The 20187-nt window shown below is 37.0% G+C and overlaps 1 protein-coding gene across 2 annotated transcripts in view; it reads right to left on the bottom strand.

The window, feature by feature from the left end:
• SCAPER (S-phase cyclin A associated protein in the ER) overlaps positions 1–20187 on the bottom strand; it is a 569517-nt gene that overhangs the window by 300913 nt on the left and 248417 nt on the right. For both annotated transcript variants that reach the window (XM_044231262.1, XM_044231263.1), the window contains exon 21: positions 335–471. In XM_044231262.1, coding sequence (XP_044087197.1) covers positions 335–471 — 137 coding nt within the window. The remainder of the gene's footprint in view (positions 1–334; positions 472–20187) is intronic.

The following is a 20187-nucleotide window of genomic DNA, read 5'->3' as shown; positions in this document are numbered from 1 at the left end:
CTCATTTAAAAATCAATAGTTGGAAAGAAAAATAGGCTTAGTTTACACATACTTAAACATACTACTGTATGCTGGAGAAGGCACAAGTTTGGCAGGGCTTTGGCATCCAATTATAAGAAGAGCTCTTAACAGGTGAAAGCAAGGGCTTTAGATCGATATGCAGTTTTCTTTCTCAATCAAAGAAAGTGGCTATAAATTAGGCTCATCAGTATTATTTTCAAGGCTTTCTTAAAGCAAACAAGTTTAAACTTTTGTGTGAGGGAGAGGGTCTTCCTCAGACATACATTAAAAAGGATAACAGTTTCTGTTTTGATTTGAAGGATATTTATGGTACCTGGAGTTCATCCGGGCTTTTATCTTTTTGGCTTTTCTTTTATTTTTCTGCCGCTCTTCTCCATCGTTCAAAGGTTCTGGTAGAGCTGCACTTTCAACCATAATGTCAATAACATACTTCTTTAAAGAGAGATGCTCCTGCAAGATAAAAAACGATGATGATGATGCTGGTTAAAAAATGAACAGAGCACTGCAACAGACTACAGTGAGTATAAAAGGGTACACAGATGAAAGTAAAAGCAATCTTAAAGAAATTCTGGTTTTCACAATTGCTTTGGAAAACACTGAAGAAACTGTTTTACTTAAGATTTCATTGACTTAAGGAGGGCACATGATGTGATGGGCACTGGTGTTATATGAAACTGATAAATTATTGAACACTACATCTGAAACTAATGATGTACTGTAAATTGGCTAACTGAATTTAAATTTAAAAAAGGATTTCATTGACTTATCAAACATTTGCTGCACATCAACTGTGATAAATGCTAAGATTACAAGGACATATGCTTGTCCCTCACAACCACACAGTGTAGAGAGGTTTAAAATACACACACACACACACACACACACACACACACACACCTACAATATCAACCAATAAGTGCCAATTAGAAAGTTAGAGTGCTACAGGAGTTCAAAAGGGAAACAAAAGCACTGTTCACTGGGGGTGAGGAGGAAAGTTTTCAAGAAGGAAGTACCAGGTCTGCTATCTCTTGAAGGATAGGCTGAATTTGAACATATGGATATTGGATATATGTGTGTGTGTTTGGACTGGGAGTTAGGAAGATGGCTGAACGGAAAAATAAAAAGGGAAACTCAAAAAACACAAGCAGAGATGAAAACAAAATATGGTTATTGGCAACAGAGATCTGGTTTAGCTGGAGCACGCAGAATCTAGTCCCATGTCCCTGCTTACCAATGTTTGATTTTATACCCCTCACTAAAAATCACTTCCTTGTGTGTACATTCCCTTCCCCTCTCTTCTTTATTCATATTTCCATGGCAAAATCCAAACTCTAAATCCAACTTTCACCCTGCTCTGTACACATACCTGGGCAGATTAAAGTCGTTATAATTACAAATTGTGTTGACTACTCTCACATTAAATTTATGACATTACACCTCAAATGGCCTCTAGTATTGCCAGGCAATCAAGGAAACAAACTATTTTCTCCACACACTCTAGCAATTATTTTAGACTTTCCCCTCAAATTTCTAACACCCTGTAGATCACCTCCTTTTTCCTGAAATTTTTTCCCCACTAGGTTTCCATACGTTACACTATCTTCCTAACCTACAAGCCACACCTTCCAAGTCTTCTTTGCTGGACCCTTTTGCTCTGCTTAACCAGTACATGTTGGAGCATCCCCCAGCTAGTCTTCTCTATCCAAACTCACTCATCAAGTACAGTGACTTGAAATACTATTTTACACAAAGGCAATTCCCCAATTTTTATCTCTAGCCTTGACTTCTCCTCTGAACTCTACTCCTATATCATACTGTCTAAAAATCTCCATATATTTCCATCACAAGCATTTCCAAATAACAGTCCATTACAAAACACTTATACTCCCCATATACATACTCTTCCCGGAGTGTTTCCCATTTCAGTAAATGGTACTATCATTCACACAATTGATCATAAATACATCAGCAAATCTTAGGAGCTTACTTCCAAATATATCCCGAAATTCATCCCAAACCCAATCACTTCTCCCCACCACAATCATCAGCTCTTGTCTGTACTACCGTAATAGCCTCTTAACTGGTCTCCCAACTTCTAATCAGACACTCAAGTCTTTTTGTTACAAAAGCAGTCAATGATATTTTAAAAATATTAATCACAACACATCATTCTTCTTATTCAAATTTTGCCTTCTCACCACATTTCAGTAAAATACAAAGTCCTCACAATGGCCTACCAAGCTTCTATCACTGATTTCTCTGACCTCATCTTACAATACTCTTTACTTTTCATTTTTTTAATAAATTTTTTATTTTTTATAAATATATATTTTTATCCCCAGGGATACAGGTCTGTGAATCGCCAGATTTACAAACTTGACAGCACTCACCAAAGCACATACCCTCCCCAATGTCCATAACCCCACCCCCTTCTCCCAACCCCCCTACCTCCAGCAACCCTCAGTTTGTTTTGTGAGATTAAGAGTCACTTATGGTTTGTCTCCCTCCCTATCCCATCTTGTCTCATTTATTCTTCTCCTACCCACTTAAGCCCCCATGTTGCATCACCACTTCCTCTATCAGGGAGATCATATGATAGTTGTCTTTCTCTGCTTGACTTATTTCGCTAAGCATGATACGCTCTAGTTCCATCCATGTTGTCGCAAATGGCAAGATTTCATTAGATGGCTGCATAGTATTCCATTGTGTATATATACCACATCTTCTTTATGCATTCATCTGTTGATGGACATCTAGGTTCTTTCCATAGTTTGGCTATTGTGGACATTGCTGCTATAAACATTCGGGTGCACGTGCCCCTTTGGATCACTACGTTTGTATCTTTAGGGTAAATACCCAGTAGTGAAATTGCTGGGTCATAGGGCAGTTCTATTTTCAACATTTTGAGAAACCTCCGTGCTGCTTTCCAGAGTGGTTGCACCAGCTTGCATTCCCACCAACAGTGTAGGAGGGTTCCCCTTTCTCCGCGTCCTCGCCAGCATCTGTCATATCCTGACCTGTTGATTTTAGCCATTCTAACTGGTGTGAGGTGATATCTCATTGTGGTTTTGATTTGTATTTCCCTGATGCCGAGTGATACGGAGCACTTTTTCATGTGTCTGTTGGCCATCTGGATGTCTTCTTTGCAGAAATGTCTGTTCATGTCCTCTGCCCATTTCATGATTGGATTATTTGTTCTTTGGGTGTTGAGTTTGCTAAGTTCTTTATAGATATTGGACACTAGTCCTTTATCTGATATGTTGTTTGCAAATATCTTCTCCCATTCTGTCAGTTGTCTTTTGATTTTGTTAACTGTTTCCTTTGCTGTGCAAAAGCTCCTGATCTTGATGAAATCCCAATAGTTCATTTTTGCCCTTGCTTCCCTTGCCTTTGGCGATGTTCCTAGGAAGATGTTGCTGCGGCTGAGGTCGAAGAGGTTGCTGCCTGTGTTCTCCTCAAGGATTTTGATGGATTCCTTTCTCACACTGAGGTCCTTCATCCATTTTGAGTCTATTTTCGTGTGTGGTGTAAGGAAATGGTCCAATTTCATTTTTCTGCATGTGGCTGTCCAATTTTCCCAGCACCATTTATTGAAGAGGCTGTCTTTTTTCCATTGGACATTCTTTCCTGCTTTGTCGAAGATTAGTTGACCATAGAGTTGAGGGTCTATTTCTGGGCTCTCTATTCTGTTCCATTGATCTATGTTTCTGTTTTTGTGCCAATACCATGCTGTCTTGATGATGACAGCTTTGTAATAGAGCTTGAAGTCCGGAATTGTGATGCCACCAACTTTGGCTTTCTTTTTCAATATTCCTGTGGCTATTCGAGGTCTTTTTTGGTTCCATATAAATTTTAGGATTATTTGTTCCATTTCTTTGAAAAAGATGGATGGTACTTTGATAGGAATTGCATTGAATGTGTAGATTGCTTTAGGTAGCATAGACATTTTCACAATATTTATTCTTCCAATCCAGGAGCATGGAACATTTTTCCATTTCTTTGTGTCTTCCTCAATTTCTTTCATGAGTACTTTATAGTTTTCTGTGTATAGATTCTGTGCCTCTTTGGTTAGGTTTATTCCTAGGTATCTTATGGTCTGGGGTGCAATTGTAAATGGGAATGACTCCTTAAATTCTCTTCCTTCTGTCTTGTTGTTGGTGTAGAGAAATGCAACTGATTTCTGTGCATTGATTTTATATCCTGACACTTTACTGAATTCTTGTACAAGTTCTAGCAGTTTTGGAGTGGAGTCTTTTGGGTTTTCCACATATAATATCATATCATCTGCGAAGAGTGATAGTTTGACTTCCTCTTTTCCGATTTGGATGCCTTTCATTTCCTTTTGTTGTCTGATTGCTGAGGCTAGGACTTCTAGTACTATGGTGAATAGCAGTGGTGATAATGGACATCCCTGCCGTGTTCCTGACCTTAGCGGAAAAGCTTTCAGTTTTTCTCCATTGAGAATGATATTTGCGGTGGGTTTTTCATAGATGGCTTTGATGATATTGAGGTATGTGCCCTCTATCCCTACACTTTGAAGGGTTTTGATCAGGAAGGGATGCTGTACTTTGTCAAATGCTTTTTCAGCATCTATTGAGAGTATCATATGGTTCTTGTTCTTTCTTTTATTGATGTGTTGTATCACATTGACTGATTTGCGTATGTTGAACCAACCTTGCAGCCCTGGAATAAATCCCACTTAGTCGTGTGAATAATCCTTTTAATGTACTGTTGAATCCTATTGGCTAGTGTTTTGGTGAGAATTTTCGCATCTGTGTTCATCAAGGATATTGGTCTAAAGCTCTCTTTTTTGATGGGATCCTTGTCTGGTTTTGGGATCAAGGTGATGTTGTCTCATAAAATGAGTTTGGATGTTTTCCTTCCATTTCTGTTTATTGGAACAGTTTCAGGAGAATAGGAATTAGTTCTTCTTTAAATGTTTGGTAGAATTCCCCGGGAAGCCGTCTGGCCCTGGGCTTTTGTTTGTTTGGGATTTTTAATGACTGTTTCAAGCTCCTTACTGGTTATGGGTCTGTTCAGGCTTTCTATTTCTTCATGGTTCAGTTGTGGTAGTTTATATGTTTCTAGGAATGCATCCATTTCTTCCAGATTGTCAAATTTGTTGGTGTAGAGTTGTTCATAGTATGTTCTTACAGTTGTTTGTATTTCTTTGGTGTTAGTTGTGATCTCTCCTCTTTCATTCATGATTTTATTTATTTGGGTCCTTTCTCTTTTCTTTTTGATAAGTCTGGCCAAGGGTTTATCAATTTTATTAATTCTTTCAAAGAACCAGCTCCTAGTTTGGTTGATTTGTTCTATTGTTTTTTTGGTTTCTACTTCATTGATTTCTGCTCTGATCTTTATGATTTCTCTTCTCCTGCTGGGCTTAGGGTTTCTTTCTTGTTCTTTTTCCAGCTCCTTTAGGTGTAGGGTTAGGTTGTGTACCTGAGACCTTTCTTGTTTCTTGAGAAAGGCTTGTACCGCTATATATTTTCCTCTCAGGACTGCCTTTGTTGCATCCTACAGATTTTGCACCGTTGTGTTTTCAGTATCATTTGTTTCCATGATTTTTTTCAATTCTTCTTCATTTTCCTGGTTGACCCATTCATTCTTTAGAAGGATGCTGTTTAGTCTCCATGTATTTGGGTTCTTTCCAAACTTCCTCTTGTGGTTGAGTTCTAGCTTCAGAGCATTGTGGTCTGAAAATATGCAGGGAATGATCCCAATCTTTTGATACCGGTTGAGTCCTGTTTTAGGACCGAGGATGTGATCTATTCTGGAGAATGTTCCATGTGCACTAGAGAAGAATGTATATTCTGTTGCTCTGGGATGAAATGTTCTGAATATATCGGTGATGTCCATCTGGTGCAGTGTGTCGTTTAAAGGCCTTATTTCCTTGTTGATCTTTTGCTTGGATGATCTGTCCATTTCAGTGAGGGGACTGTTAAAGTCCCCTACTATTATTGTATTACTGTTGATGTGTTTCTTTGATTTTGTTATTAATTGGTTTATGTAGTTGGCTGCTCCCACGTTGGGGGCATAGATATTTAAAATTGTTAGATCTTCTTGTTGGATAGACCCTTTGAGTATGATATAGTGTCCTTCCTCATTTCTTATTATAGTCTTTGGCTTAAAAGCTAATTGATCTAAGGATTGCCACTCCTGCTTTCTTCTGATGTCCATTAGCATGGTAAATTACTTTAACTGCAAGACTAAAAAATCACAGGGATAAAGCCATGAGTTCTGTGCTTTGCTTTCTCCTCCTCTGGAATTCTGCTACTCTCCTTGGTATTGAAACCATACTCCTTGGTAGGTGAACTTGGCCTTGGCTGGATTTCTTGTTGATCTTCTGGGGGAGGGGCCTGGTGTAGTGATCTCAAGTGTCTTTGCCCCAGGTGGAATTGCACCGCCCTTACCAGGGGCCGGGTTGAGTAATCCGCTCGGGTTTGATTTCAGGAGCTTTTGTTCCCTGCGCGCTTTCCGTAGAGTTCCGGAGGACGGGAATACAAATGGCAGCCTCCTGGTCTCCGGCCCGGAGGAGCCGAGAGCCCGGGGCCCCACTCCTCAGTGCGCCCTCAGAGAACAGCGCCCAGTAATTCCCGTCTTCCTGACCACCGGCCACGCTCTGAGCTCACAGAGCCTGCACCGGTTCAAGGTAACCCCAAGCTGCGAGCTCACTATTGGCTCTGTCTCTGCAGCCAGCTTTCTCGCTCCAATACTTGCAAGCTCTGCAACACTCAGACACCCCCGATCCTTCTGTGACCCTGCGGGACCTGAGGCCACACCGACCCCGCGTGGGCTTCGCCTCAGTTTAGCCTCTGGAGCGATGTCCCTCAGTGGAACAGACTTTTAAAAGTCCCGATTTTGTGCTCCGCTGCTCCGCTGCATGTGGGGACCAGCCCCTCCCCCCGGGTCTATCTTCCCGTCACTTTGGATTCACTTCTCCGCCAGTCCTACCTTTCAGAAAGTGGTTGTTTTTCGGTTTCTAGAATTGCTGTTCTTCTTCTCTTCGATCTGCCGATGGATTTGCAGGTGTTTGCAATCTTTAGATAAGCTCTCTAGCTGATCTCCTGCTAGCTGAAGTAGTCTCAGCCTGCTACTTCTCTGCCTTCTTGACTCCCTCCTCCAAAATGGTAAATTTTTATGTATATTTTACCACAATAAAATATTAAAATGAGAAAATTTAGTCTATTCATATAATTCGGACACCCTGCTCTGGTAATGCTTAGTCACTTCTAGAAAGATGATCAACCCCTCAGATTTTTCAGGCATGACCTCACTTTCCCTCCCCGTGTTTGGACATGCGGGTTGGGAAAACACTGCTACTCTTTTCTTTTTTAAAAATTTTTTAAAATTAAATAAAAAAAATTTTATAAACATATAATGTATTATTAGCCCCAGGGATACAAGTATGTGAATTGCCAGGTTTACACACTTCACAGCACTTACCATAGCACATACCCTCCCCAATGTCTATAACTCCACTACCGTCTCCCTGCCCCCTCAGTTTGTTTTGTGACATTAAGAGTCTCTTTTGGTTTGTCTCCCTCCCGATCCCATCTTGTTCCATTTATTATTTTCCTACCCCTCAAAACCACACATGTTGCATCTTCACCTCCTCACATCAGGGAGATCATATGATAGTTGTCTTTCTCTGATTGATTTATTTCACTCAGCATAATACCATCTAGTTCCATCCACGTCGTTGCAAATGGCAAGAATACTACGCTTTTCTTTATTCACTTTGCTCCATCCACAGTATAGTGGATGTTGTTGTTCTTCACATTCATCAGGACTGTTACTGCCTCAGAAATCTATTTATGTTGTTCCCTTAGCCAGGAATAGTCTTCTTCCAAGTATTTGCATGGTCTAAGCTAAAATGAATACACAATCTCAAGTAACACTCTTTACTAGCTGCCCTCTCTTTATTCTGTTTATTTTTCTTCATAGGACTTGCCTAACATCAAATATTCTTTTGCAATCTCCTGCACTAGAATACAAGTTTCATGAGGGTAATGACTTTGTTCTGTTCATTGATGTTTCTGTATCTGGGTATTACGGCCTCACATATGGTAGGCAATCAATAAATATGTGTTCAATAAATGACTAAATGAGAAAAGAGTAATGTAGTAAGAACTAATAACAGTATTTATGGTCAAATGAGTGAAGGTGCTCAAAAAGTGCAAACTTCCAGTTACATAAGTTAAATAAATCCTGGGGATGAATAAATTGAAAAGAATAAAGAAAGAAAGAAGACTTTCTAACTTTGGGCAAGTAATTTGACTTCATCAGCACAAGAAAAAAATTGTAACTATATGTGGTAATAGATATTAATTAAATTAGTTGTGATAATTATGTCACTACATATATATGTATATACATACACGCAGATATACACACACATTCAAAACATTATGTTGTACACCTAAAACTAATACAATGTTATATGTCAATTATCTCAATTTAAAAAAACACAAAAATATTTAGAAGGCTTATTACTAAGCTATACTTTACATATAATTGCTCATTTAGTCCTTTTAGCTATACTTAGAACATACATAGAAGATATGTATTTTTATTATTCCCATTTAAATTATAAGAACAAACACAAAAAGTCAAATTACTTGCCCAAAGTGAGAATGTCAAAATCAAAACTGAGTAAGTTTTGCAGAGGGTACAGTGATAAAGCCTAAATTTAAATCAGACAGTATGATTAGGGTTTCTATACTCTTGGCTTCTATACTGTATACCTCTCTACTTCTATACTCTATACCTTGAAGATATGACTGGAAAATAAGTTTGAGCCACAGAATTGTACTCATTATGAAAGTTTTCAAATCATAAAGAACCAAAAATTAAAAATAAACCCAAAACTCTATAGCTAAAGGGAGAAAATATTCTCTCAAAAGCAGAAGCAATTACTTTCTTTGATAAGCTAGGTCCCTTTATTTCAAATCCAACTAGAAAAAGTAATGCAGGTCTCCAATCAAATGAAATCAATAATATAAATAAAGATAAATAAATTAAATTAAAGGAAAGATAATCCTCTTACCATATCTCCTAAGGATACATGGTACAAAGCAAGTTATCACCATCCATGTTAGCATTTTTTAATACTTATTGTGTGATCAGCAAAGGGCTAAATGGCATACGTTATTTCCTATAATCTCAACCCCACAAAACAGGTGGCAATATGTTTACATTTTACAAGATGCTTAACAATGGCTCAAAGAGGTTGTTGTTATGTCCACAGTCACAAAGCTCAAGGTCAAAACCACAATTGGCTGACTTCACAAGACCAAGCTTTTCTAGTACTCTACATTCTACTCTCTAGTACTCTACATTCCCTCCACTGCGAATGTTTAACATGGCTCACACAGACTAAGTCTCTCATGTAAATTTCTACTTCTACACCAAGGAAAAGTAATATTCTAAATGACATCTTTAATTTTATAAAAGTTCCAATTATACTATTTTCAGCTATATATAAATGTCATTTAGGTATCTCATAGAATCCACTTAGGATCCTTATAAATAAATGCAGACACTACACAAGAAAACGTGGGGCTCTATCCAGAACTATAAAAAATTACATCTTTTTAAAGAACAATTCATTTACATATGCAATCATACATGCATTATGTACTCATATTAACATTTTAAAAAAATCTGACAACTATAAACAAATGAGAACATATTCGATTTTTATGACTATTTTAATAGTAAGCTCTTTCTTTTTTTAAGATTTTATTTATTTTATTTGACAGAGATTACAAGTAGGCAGAGAGGCAGGGAGAGAGAGAGGAGGAAGCAGGCTCCCTGCTGAGCAGAGAGCCCGATGTGGGGCTCGATCCCAGGACCCTGGGATCACAACCTGAGCCGAAGGCAGAGGCTTTAACCCACTGAGCCACCCAGACGCCCCAGTAACTTCTTTCTTAATATAAAATCAGTAAGTGTTAATTACAAAATATATAAAATTAAGAAAAAAAATCTCAAAAAAAACAAAAAAATAAAAACAAAAAAGAAAAAATATGTAACAGTAACACCTAAAAATAAGAATTTGATTATATCCTTCCAGAATCTTTCTTTGTAAATATATTTTTGTAAAAGTGGGAGACACCATTTATGATATTTTATAAACTGTTTTTTTTTAATAAACTGTTTTTTTTTTCATTTAACTTTGCAAATATAGGCATGGCCTCAGTGGCTTAGTCAACTAAACAGCTTCCTTTAGCTTGGGTCATGATCCCAGGATCCTGGGATCCAGCCCTGTCAGGCTCCTTGCTCAACTGGGAGGTGTGCGGAAAGCAGCCCTCTGACTCACATCTGCTAAGGGACCCTGAGCGATTCGTGGGGACTCTCTGAGCCTCTGCAGAAAAATACAGCATCCCTGGTCCCCTTGGGGCCAATTGGGAGCCCAGAATGAGCAGCACGGTGGCCTCCCCAAACACACTGATTCTCCCTCTCCCACTCCACTGCCCCCCCACCCACCACCTGTGCTCACTCTCTCTCTCAAATAAATAAATAAATTTGTTTAAAAACTGCACATATATTTATACCATTACATAATATTCAACAACATAATCTAGTGGCTGTAAGGTATTCCATTCCATGAATATGCATAATTTTACTAAATGCTTTATTTATAGATATTTGGATAATTTTTTATTTTCAATATTATAAAAATCATTGCAACAAATATTTCTATAGTTACAATTTTAAACACATTCTACTTTTCCCTTATGATCAAATCATGGGAATGAACTTCCTGCATCACAGATTACACATATTTTTAAGGATTTTCATTAAGTGTTCACAAACTGAACCAAAATGGGAATTAAATTTTATCTCCACAAGGGATCTGCCAGTACCTAGTATTTCTATTTTGCTTGTAAATCTCTCAATCTTTTGGTTGAAATACTGGTGTTAGTATGTTAGACCATTTGTATTTTGTCCTCTGTGACTTAAAATGAGTCTTTTTTCTAGGTTTGTATAAATACATTTCAAGTTTTTATATATTTCCTTCTAGTGGTTTTCATTCTATTTTACTTTCTGTAAGAAACAGATTGGTTCTGGGTAATAAAAGAAACACATTACTGGATATGATGGAGAATAATAGTTATTTTCCCATTAAAACTATAAAGACTTTATACAGGACATTTCTGAGATGGCTTCTGAAGATGGAAAGCATGCATAAATGTTCAACATTAAGAATCAGAGGGCAAGACAAACCATGAGAGACTGTGGACTCTAAGAAACAAAATGAGAGTTTTGGAGGGAAGGGTAGTGGGGGGTTGTGTGAGCCTGGTGGTGGGTATTAAGGAGGGAACATATTGCATGGAGCACCAGGTGAGGTGCACAAATGATTAATTTTGGAACACTGAAAATAAAATTAAATTAAATTTTAGAAAAATGAGTGGTTGAGAGAATTTTGGTATATTTCCATGAGGAAGTATTATTAATTAAAATGCTTGTAACAGAAGATTGTGATGGAAGAAGGCAGTGGCAGCGAAGTTTTAGATTCTTTCTAAATTATGATATAGAACAGAAAGAGCAACTATGTTTCAAAAGCAAAAATCACAGAAAATATTTACAATAAAACAAGGTGACAATGTATCCTCTTAAAGCCAAGAAAAAGTAGGTGAGGTCATATTACCAAGTCATCTGCAGGGTTTCAGTGTCTTTGAAGGAGAAATCAAAGGGAAACAATGGGCACAGCCATTTTTGCTCTGATCCTATGAGAGGACCAGAAAGCCTCCAGGGAACAAAAGCCACAGAGAGGACCAGTTTCCACTGAGCCCATCCCTCTGACAGGGGTCAGACTACTCTGCCTAGGAAGGGAAACCTCAGAAGCAGCATGGCAGGCCCTAACCCCAGAAGACAGACTGAAAGAACAGGTGGACAACAAGTTTATGGATCCCACAAGACTCCAACACCAGGGGAAAACAGTATATTGAGCTCCAGGTGTTGTCTCATGACTCATTTATTTTTCAGGTAAAATTCTCCTTTCCTTTTTTCTTTTCTTTTCTCCTTTTTACTTTTTTCCCATTTCAGCTAGATTCTTAATATATCAACTTATGTTTCAGAGTTTTTAACTTGCATTTCTTCAAATCTACATTTTATAGATATATGCATCATTTTAGTCCTTTTCTCACTCTATTATACACACACACACATACATATACGTGTATGTGTGTGTGTGTGCGCGCGCGCATGTGTATGGTTTTTTGTTGTTGTTGTTTTTACTTTTTCGCAATTTTGGGATATGGTGTCTTCTAACACAGAGACCAAAGTTCACCCAGGAACAAAAGAATCACTCTGCTTTGTCCGCCCTGCAAGATTATACTCTTTCTTCTGCTCCCTATTTAAAAAAAGTTTTTAAAATTTTTATTTTATTCTTGTGTTTCATTTTGGCTTTGTTTGCTTTCCTGTGGTGGCTTCCAACTACTTTGGATTTTTCTCAGGTGGATTTTGCTTGGGTCATGGTTGATATTTTGGACTCTGTTCCTTTGCCCACCCACTATTCTCTGGCAAGAATGACTAGAAGGGGGAACTATCTCTTTCTCTCTCTCTCTCTCTCTCACACACACACACACACACACACAAGAACCTTGTTCTTTGCCACAGAGGTAATCAATATGGATATAAGTATGAGGTCAGCAATAGAATTCAGGATAGCAATCAGAAAGTTAATACCTAGGCTTGAAAAAAGCATAAGTGACAATACAGAACCTCTAAAGGTGGAGATGAGATCTAATCAGGTTGCATTTAAAAATGCTATGAATGAGATGTAGTCTAAACTGGATGCTCTGACAGTTAGGATCAATGAGGCAGAAGGGAATAAGTGATGTAGAGGATAGGCATGTGGAAAGGAAAGAAGTAGAGAAAAAAGGGGAAAGACAATTAAAAGCCTATGAAAAAGCTTAAAGAGATTAATGATTCCATGAAACGTTCAAATGTCAGAATTACTAGGATTCTGCAAAGGGGTGGAGAAAGAGCAAGGACATAGAAGGTATATTTGAGCAAACCATAGCTGAGAACTTTCCTAATCTGGGGAAGGAAAGAAGCATCCATGTCCAAGAGGCAGAGAGGACCCCTCCCAAAATCAATAAAAATAGATCAACACCCTAATATATATAATAGTGAAACTTGGAAATTGGAGAGCCAAAAAAGCACCTAGGGAGATGAGGTTCCTTCTATATGGAGAGAGGAACATCAGAATAATATCAGACCTAGCCACAGAAACCTGGCAAGCCAGAAAAGGTTGGCAAGACGTATTCAGGTTAATAAATGAAAAGTACATGCAGCCAAGAAGGCTTTATCCAGCAAGGCTGTCATTCAGAACAGATGAAGAGATAAAGAGCTTCTAGAACAGGCAGAAACTGAAAGAACAAGCAACCGCCAATACAGGCCTGTAAGAAATATTAAAGGGAATTCTGTAGGTGAAGAGAGACAACAAAAGTAATATAGACCAGAAAGTAACAGAGACAAGCTACAGAAACAGGGACTTCTTCAGCAATACAACAGCACTAAGTTCATATATTTCAATAGTTACTCTGAATGAAAATGGGCAGAATGCTCCAATCAAAAGACCCTGGGTATCAGATTAGATAAAAAAGCTGGACCCATCCATATGCTGTCTACAAGAGAATTATTTTGAGCCAAAAGACACTTCCAGATTGAAAGTAAGGGAATGGAGAATCATTTATCATGCTAATGGACATCAAAAGAAAGCTGGGGTAGTAATCCTCATAAGAGACAAATTAGATTTTAAACCAAAGACTATAGAGGGACACTGTATCATACTTAAGGGTCTATCCAATAAGAAGATCTAACAACTGTAAATATCTATGCTCTGAATACAGGAGCAAAATAAAATTTAAAACTTAAAAAAAAAACATATTGATAATAATACATTAATAGTAGGAAACTTCAACACCCCATTCACAGCAATGAACAGATCATCTAAGCAGAAGATCAACAAAGAACAAGAACTTTGAATTACACATTGGACCAGAGGGACTTCATAGATATGTGTATATCTTATTAGATATTCTGTATACAGAACACTCCATCCTAAAACAACCAAAGACCCATTCTTCCCGAGTGCACATGTAACTTTCTCCAGAACAGATCACATACTGGGTCACAAATCAGGTCTCAACCGATATCAAAAGACTGAGATTATTCCCTGCAGATTTTCAGACCTCAATGCTTTGAAACTCAATCACAAGAGGAAATTTGGAAGGAACTCAAACACTTGGAGGTTTAAAAGAATTTTGCTGAAGAATGAATCGGTCAACCAGGAAACTGAAAAAGAACTTAAACAATTCATGTAAACAAATGAAAACGAAAACATATCAGTTCAAAACATATGGGATACTGCAAAGGCAGTCCTTAGAGGGCAGCACATAGCCATCCAAGCCTCATTCAAAAAAAGTTAGAAAAATCCCAAATGTACAAGCTAACCTTACACCTAAAGTATCTGAAGAAAGAACCACAAATAAAGTCTATACAAATATATATAAAGAGAGAAGACAATAAAGATTAGAACAGAAATCAATGAAATAAAAAATAGATGAACAACAGAAGAAACTGACAAAACTAGAAGCTGGTTCTTTGAAAGAACTGGTAAGATTGATAAACTGCTGGCTAGACTTTTCCAAAAGAGAAAGGACCCAAATTACTAAAATAAAGAATGAGGGGCGCTTGGGTGGCTCAGTCGTTAAGCATCTGCCTTTGGCTCAGGTCATGGTACCAGGGTCCTAAGATTGAGCCCCACATTGGGCTCCCTGCTCGGCGGGAAGCCTGCTTCTCCCTCTCCTACTCTCCCTGCTTGTGTTCCCTCTCACTGTATCTCTCTCTATCAAATAAATAAATAAAATAAAATAAATAAAATAAAGAATGAAAGGCGAGAAATCACAACCAATACCAAGGAAATAGAGGCAAAGTTATTAGAACTTATTATCAGCAGCTATATGCCAACAAATTAGGCAATCTGGAAGAAATAGATGCATTCCTAGAAAATTATAAACTACCAAGACTGAAACAGGAAGAAACAAACAATATCAAAAGACCAATAACCAGCAAGGAAATTGAAGCAGGAATCAAAAACCTCACAAAAAGAGGCACCTGGGTTGCTCAGTGGGTTAAGCCTCTGCCTTCAGCTCAGGTCATGATCCCAGCGTCCTGGGATCGAGCCCTGCATCAGGCTCTCTGCTCCGTGGGGAGCCTGCTTCCTCCTCTCTCTCTGCCTGCCTCTCTGCCTACTTGTGATCTCTGTCTGTCAAATAAATAAATAAAATCTTTAAAAAAAAAGGAAGAAAGAACTCTTTAAAAAAAAGCAAAAAAAAAAAAAAACAAACAAACAACAACAACAACAACAAAAAAACTCACAAAAAGAAGAGTCCATGGCCAGATGGCTTTCCAGGGGAATTCTACCAAACATTTAAAGATAAAACAATACCTATTCTACTGAAGCTGTTTCAAAAAACAGAAATGGAAGGAAAAATTCCAAACTCGTTCTACGAGGACATTATTACCTTGATCCTAAAACAAAAGACCCCATCAAAAATAATTACTGACCAATATCCCTGATGAACATGGATGCCAAATTACTCAGCAAGATCATAGCCAATAGGATCCAACAGTACATTAAAAGGATTATTCACCATGACCAGGAGAGATTTATTCTTGGGATATAAGGGTAGTTCAAAATTTGCAAATCAATAAATGTGATAGAGCCCATTAATAAAAGAAAAGACAAGAATGATATGATACTCTCAATAGATCCAAAAAAAGCATTTGACAAAGTACAGCATCCTTTCTTGATTAAAAGTCTTCAGAGTGTAAGGATGGAGGGAACATACCTCAATATCATAAAAGCCATCTAAGAAAAGCCCACAGACAATATCATTCTCAATGGGGAAAAACTGAGACCATCTCCCGTAAGATCAGAAACACAAGAGGGATGACCACTCTTGCCACTATTGTTCAACACAGCACTAGAAGTCCTAGCATCAACAGACAATAAAAAGAAATAAAAGGCATTCGAATTGGCAAAGAAGTCAAACTCTTCCTCTTCACAGATAACATGATACTTTATGTTGAAAGCCCAAAAGACTCCACCCCCAAATTATTAGAACTCATACAGCAATTCAGCAACATGGCAGGACATAAATTCAATGCACAGAAATCAGCTACATTTCTATACACTAAAAACGTGCCTGAAGAAAGAGAAATCAAGAAATCGATTCCATTTACAATACCACCAAAACCCATAAGATACTTAGGAAGAGACCGAATCAAAGAGGTAAAGGATCTATACTCTATAAACTACAGAACACTTAGGAGAGAAATTGAGAAAGACACAAGGATCTGGAAAAACATTTCATGCTCATGGATTGGAAGAATACGCATTGTGAAAATGTCTGTGCTGCCCAGAACAATCTACACATTCAAAGCAATCCCTATCAAAAGACCATCGACAATTTTCACAGAGCTGGAACAAACAATCCTAAAATTTCTATGGAACAGAAATGACCCCAAATTGCCAGAGGAATGCTGAAAAAGAAAAGGACCCAATCAGAGATGGAAAACTTAGTTACAGTAAAAATACACTAGTGTGAATAAATAGTAGACTTAAGAAAGCAAAAGAACAGATGAGGGAACTGGAGGACAAAGTAATGGAAAGCAATCATGCTGAACAGAAGAAAAAGGATGAATAGAAGAGGAGAATAATAAAAGACACACAGGGGCACCATTAAGCAGAGTAACATTTGCATTATAGGGATCCTAGAAGGAGAAGAGAGAGGAAAGGGGGCAGAAAATTTATTTGCAGAAATAACAGCTGAAAACTTCCTGAATCTGGGGTAAGAAACAGAAATTCAGATTCAGCCAGCATGGAGATCACACAACTAAATCTACCCAAAGAGGCCCAGAAAAAAGCAAACAATAATTAAAATGGCAAAAAGTAGTGAGAGAGAGAGAGAGGAGACCTTTAAAGTAGGAAGAGAAAATAATTACATACAAGGGAAACTCCATAAGGCTATCAGCTGATTTTTCTAACAGACACTTTAGAGGCAGGAAGGGAGGGTCATGATATATTCAAAGTGCTGAAAACAAAAAACAAAAAAATCCCCAAAAGACTCTGCAACTAAGAATACTCTATCCAGCAAGGCCATGATTCAGAATAGAAGGAGAGATAGTTTCCCAAACAAAAGTTGACAGAACTCATCACCACTAAACCAGCCTCACCACTAAATCAGTTCCTTAAATGGGACTATTTGTGCGGGAAGGAAAAATCATAAGGACGAATAAGAAAAGTAGGAAGCACAAAAGCAGTAAAATTAAGCATATCTATAATAATCAATGAAGGTATTCACAAAATAAAAGGATATAGAGCATGATACCACATACTTAAAACATGGGGAAGAAAGAAGAAAAAACTGAGTGCTTTTAGAATAGGTTCAAGCTTCTGTGACATCAACTTAATATAGATTACTATATGCAGAAGATATTATATATAACATTAGAGGTAACCACAAATCAAAAACTATAATAGTTAAGCAAACAGTAAAGAGAAAGGAATCCAAGTATATCACTAAGGCAAGCCAACAAACCACGAGAGAGCAAGAGAAGAAAGGAACAGAGAAGAACTACCAAAAAAACCCATAAAATAAGTACTAAAATGGCAATAAGTATATAGTAACAATAATTACTTTGAATGTAAATGGAACAATCAAAAGACATAGGGTGATGGAATGGATTAAAAAAAAAAAAGAAGACCCAACCATATGCTGCCTACAAGAGACCTATTTCAGACCTAAAGACACATGAAGATAAAAGGGAAGAGATGGGAAAGCATTTATCATTCAAATAGCAGTGAAAAGAAAGTCAGTAGTGATACTTAAATTGGGCAAAACAAAGACTGTTAATAAGTGACAAAAAATGATCTATAAAATCATAAAGGGAACACTCAACAAGAGGAATAACAACTGTAAATATGTATATGCCCAATATAGGAGCACTGAAACACATAAAGCAACTATTAATGAACATGAAGAAGTAACAGAATAATTCAGTAATAGCAGGGGACTTTAAAAACCACTTAAATCAATGGACAGAGAGCCAAATAGAAAATTGACAAGAAAACAATGGGTTTGAATGACACATTGGGTCAAATGGATCTGACAGATATATTCAGAACAATCCATCCTAAAACAGAATACACATTCAAGTGCACATGGAATATTCTACATAGTAGATCATATTATACTGGAAAATAAGTCTCAACAAATTGAAAAGAGGAAGTCATACCATGCATCTTTTCCAACCACAATACTATGAAACTAGAAACCAACCAGAAGAAAAATTCTGGAAAGAACACAAATACATAAAGGTTAAATAACATACTATTAAATAATGAACTGGTTAATCAGAAATCACAGAAAATCAAAAAACATGGAGATAAATGAAAATGAAAGCACAGTAGTCAAAAACCCTTGGGATGCAGCAAAAGTGGTGCTAAAAGGAACTTTATAGTAATAAGTTTATAGTAATACAGGCCTGTCCTGAGAAGAAAAATCTCAAATAAATAACCTAATTTTATACTAAAAAGAGGCAAAGAAAGAAAGAACAAAACCCTAAACCAGTAGAAGGAAGGAAATAATAAAGATTAGAACAGAAATAAACGAAACAGAAACTTTAAAAAAGATAAAACAGATCAATGAAACAAGGAGCTAGTTCTTTGGGGAAAAAAAAAATCAACAAACTGGTACACCTCTACCCAGATTCATCAAAACAAATATAGACGTCTTCAACAAAATCAGAAATGAAAGAGAGAAATAACAAGCAACACGACAGAAATACAAATAATTACAAGAGACTATTGTGAAAATTATATGCCAACAAATTGGACAGTATAGAAGGAATGGATAAATTACTGAAAACACACAACCTGCCAAAACTGAATTGGGAAGAAATAGAAAATTTGAATAGACTGATTACCAGCAATGAAAATGAATCACTAAATCAAAAAAAACTCTCATCAGACATGGCATCACAGTAATTCTACCAAACATTAAAAGAAGAGTTAATACCTATTCTTTTCAAACTATTTAAAACAATAGAAGAGTAAGAAAAGTTTCCAATTTCATTGTTATGAGGCCAGCATTATCCTAATACCAAAACCAGATACCAAAACACTAAAAGAGAGAGAGAGAGAGAACAATAGGGCAATATCACAATATCTCTGGTGAACACACATGCAAATATCTTCAACAAAATATTAAACCAAATCCAACAATACATTAAAAAAATCAGTAACTATGATCAAGTGGGATTTACTCCTGGGATGCAAGGGTGGTTCAATATTCACAAATCAATCAATGTGATATACCAGATCAACAAGAGAAAGGGGGAAAATCATATGATCATTTCAAGAGATGCCAAAAAGCATATGATAAAATATGACATCCACTTATGATAAAAGTTCTCAACCTAGCAGGTTTACAGGGAATTTTACCTCAACATAATAAAGGCCATCTATGAAAAACCCACAACTAACATCATACTCAATGGTGAATGCTGAGCTTTTCCCCTAAGATCTGGAACAAGTCTAGGATGTACACTCTCACCACTTTTATTCAACATAATCCTGAAATCCTGGCCATAGCAATCAGATAAGAAAAAGAAAAGTCATTCAGATTGGTAAGGGAGAAGTAAAACATTCACTACTTGCAGATGACATGATACTATATATAGAAAACCCTAAAGACTCTACCAAAAAATACCTACTAGAAATGGTAATTTATTAAGGTTGTAGAATACAAAATCAATACGCAGAAATCCATTGCATTTCCATACACTAATAATGAAGTACCATAATGAGAAATTAAGAAAACACTCCCATTTACAACTGCACCATAAACAAGAAAATATCTAGTAATAAGATTAACCAAGGAGGCAAAGAACTGTACTCTGAAAACTATTAAACATCGACAGAAGAAACTGAAGATGACAAATCAAATGCAAAAGCATTCCATGCTAATGAAATGGAGAACAATTACTGTTGAAATGGCCATACAACCAAGCAATCTAAAGATTAAATGCAATCCCTATCAAAATATCACATTTTTCAAAGAAATAGAATGAATAATCCTAAAA

This window comes from Neovison vison, chromosome 13 (assembly GCF_020171115.1).
Source record: "Neovison vison isolate M4711 chromosome 13, ASM_NN_V1, whole genome shotgun sequence".
In the NCBI taxonomy this organism is placed as follows: Eukaryota; Metazoa; Chordata; class Mammalia; order Carnivora; family Mustelidae; genus Neogale; species Neogale vison.
The sequence above is the reverse complement of the archived record's forward strand: the minus strand, read 5'-3'. Positions and strand labels throughout refer to the sequence as shown.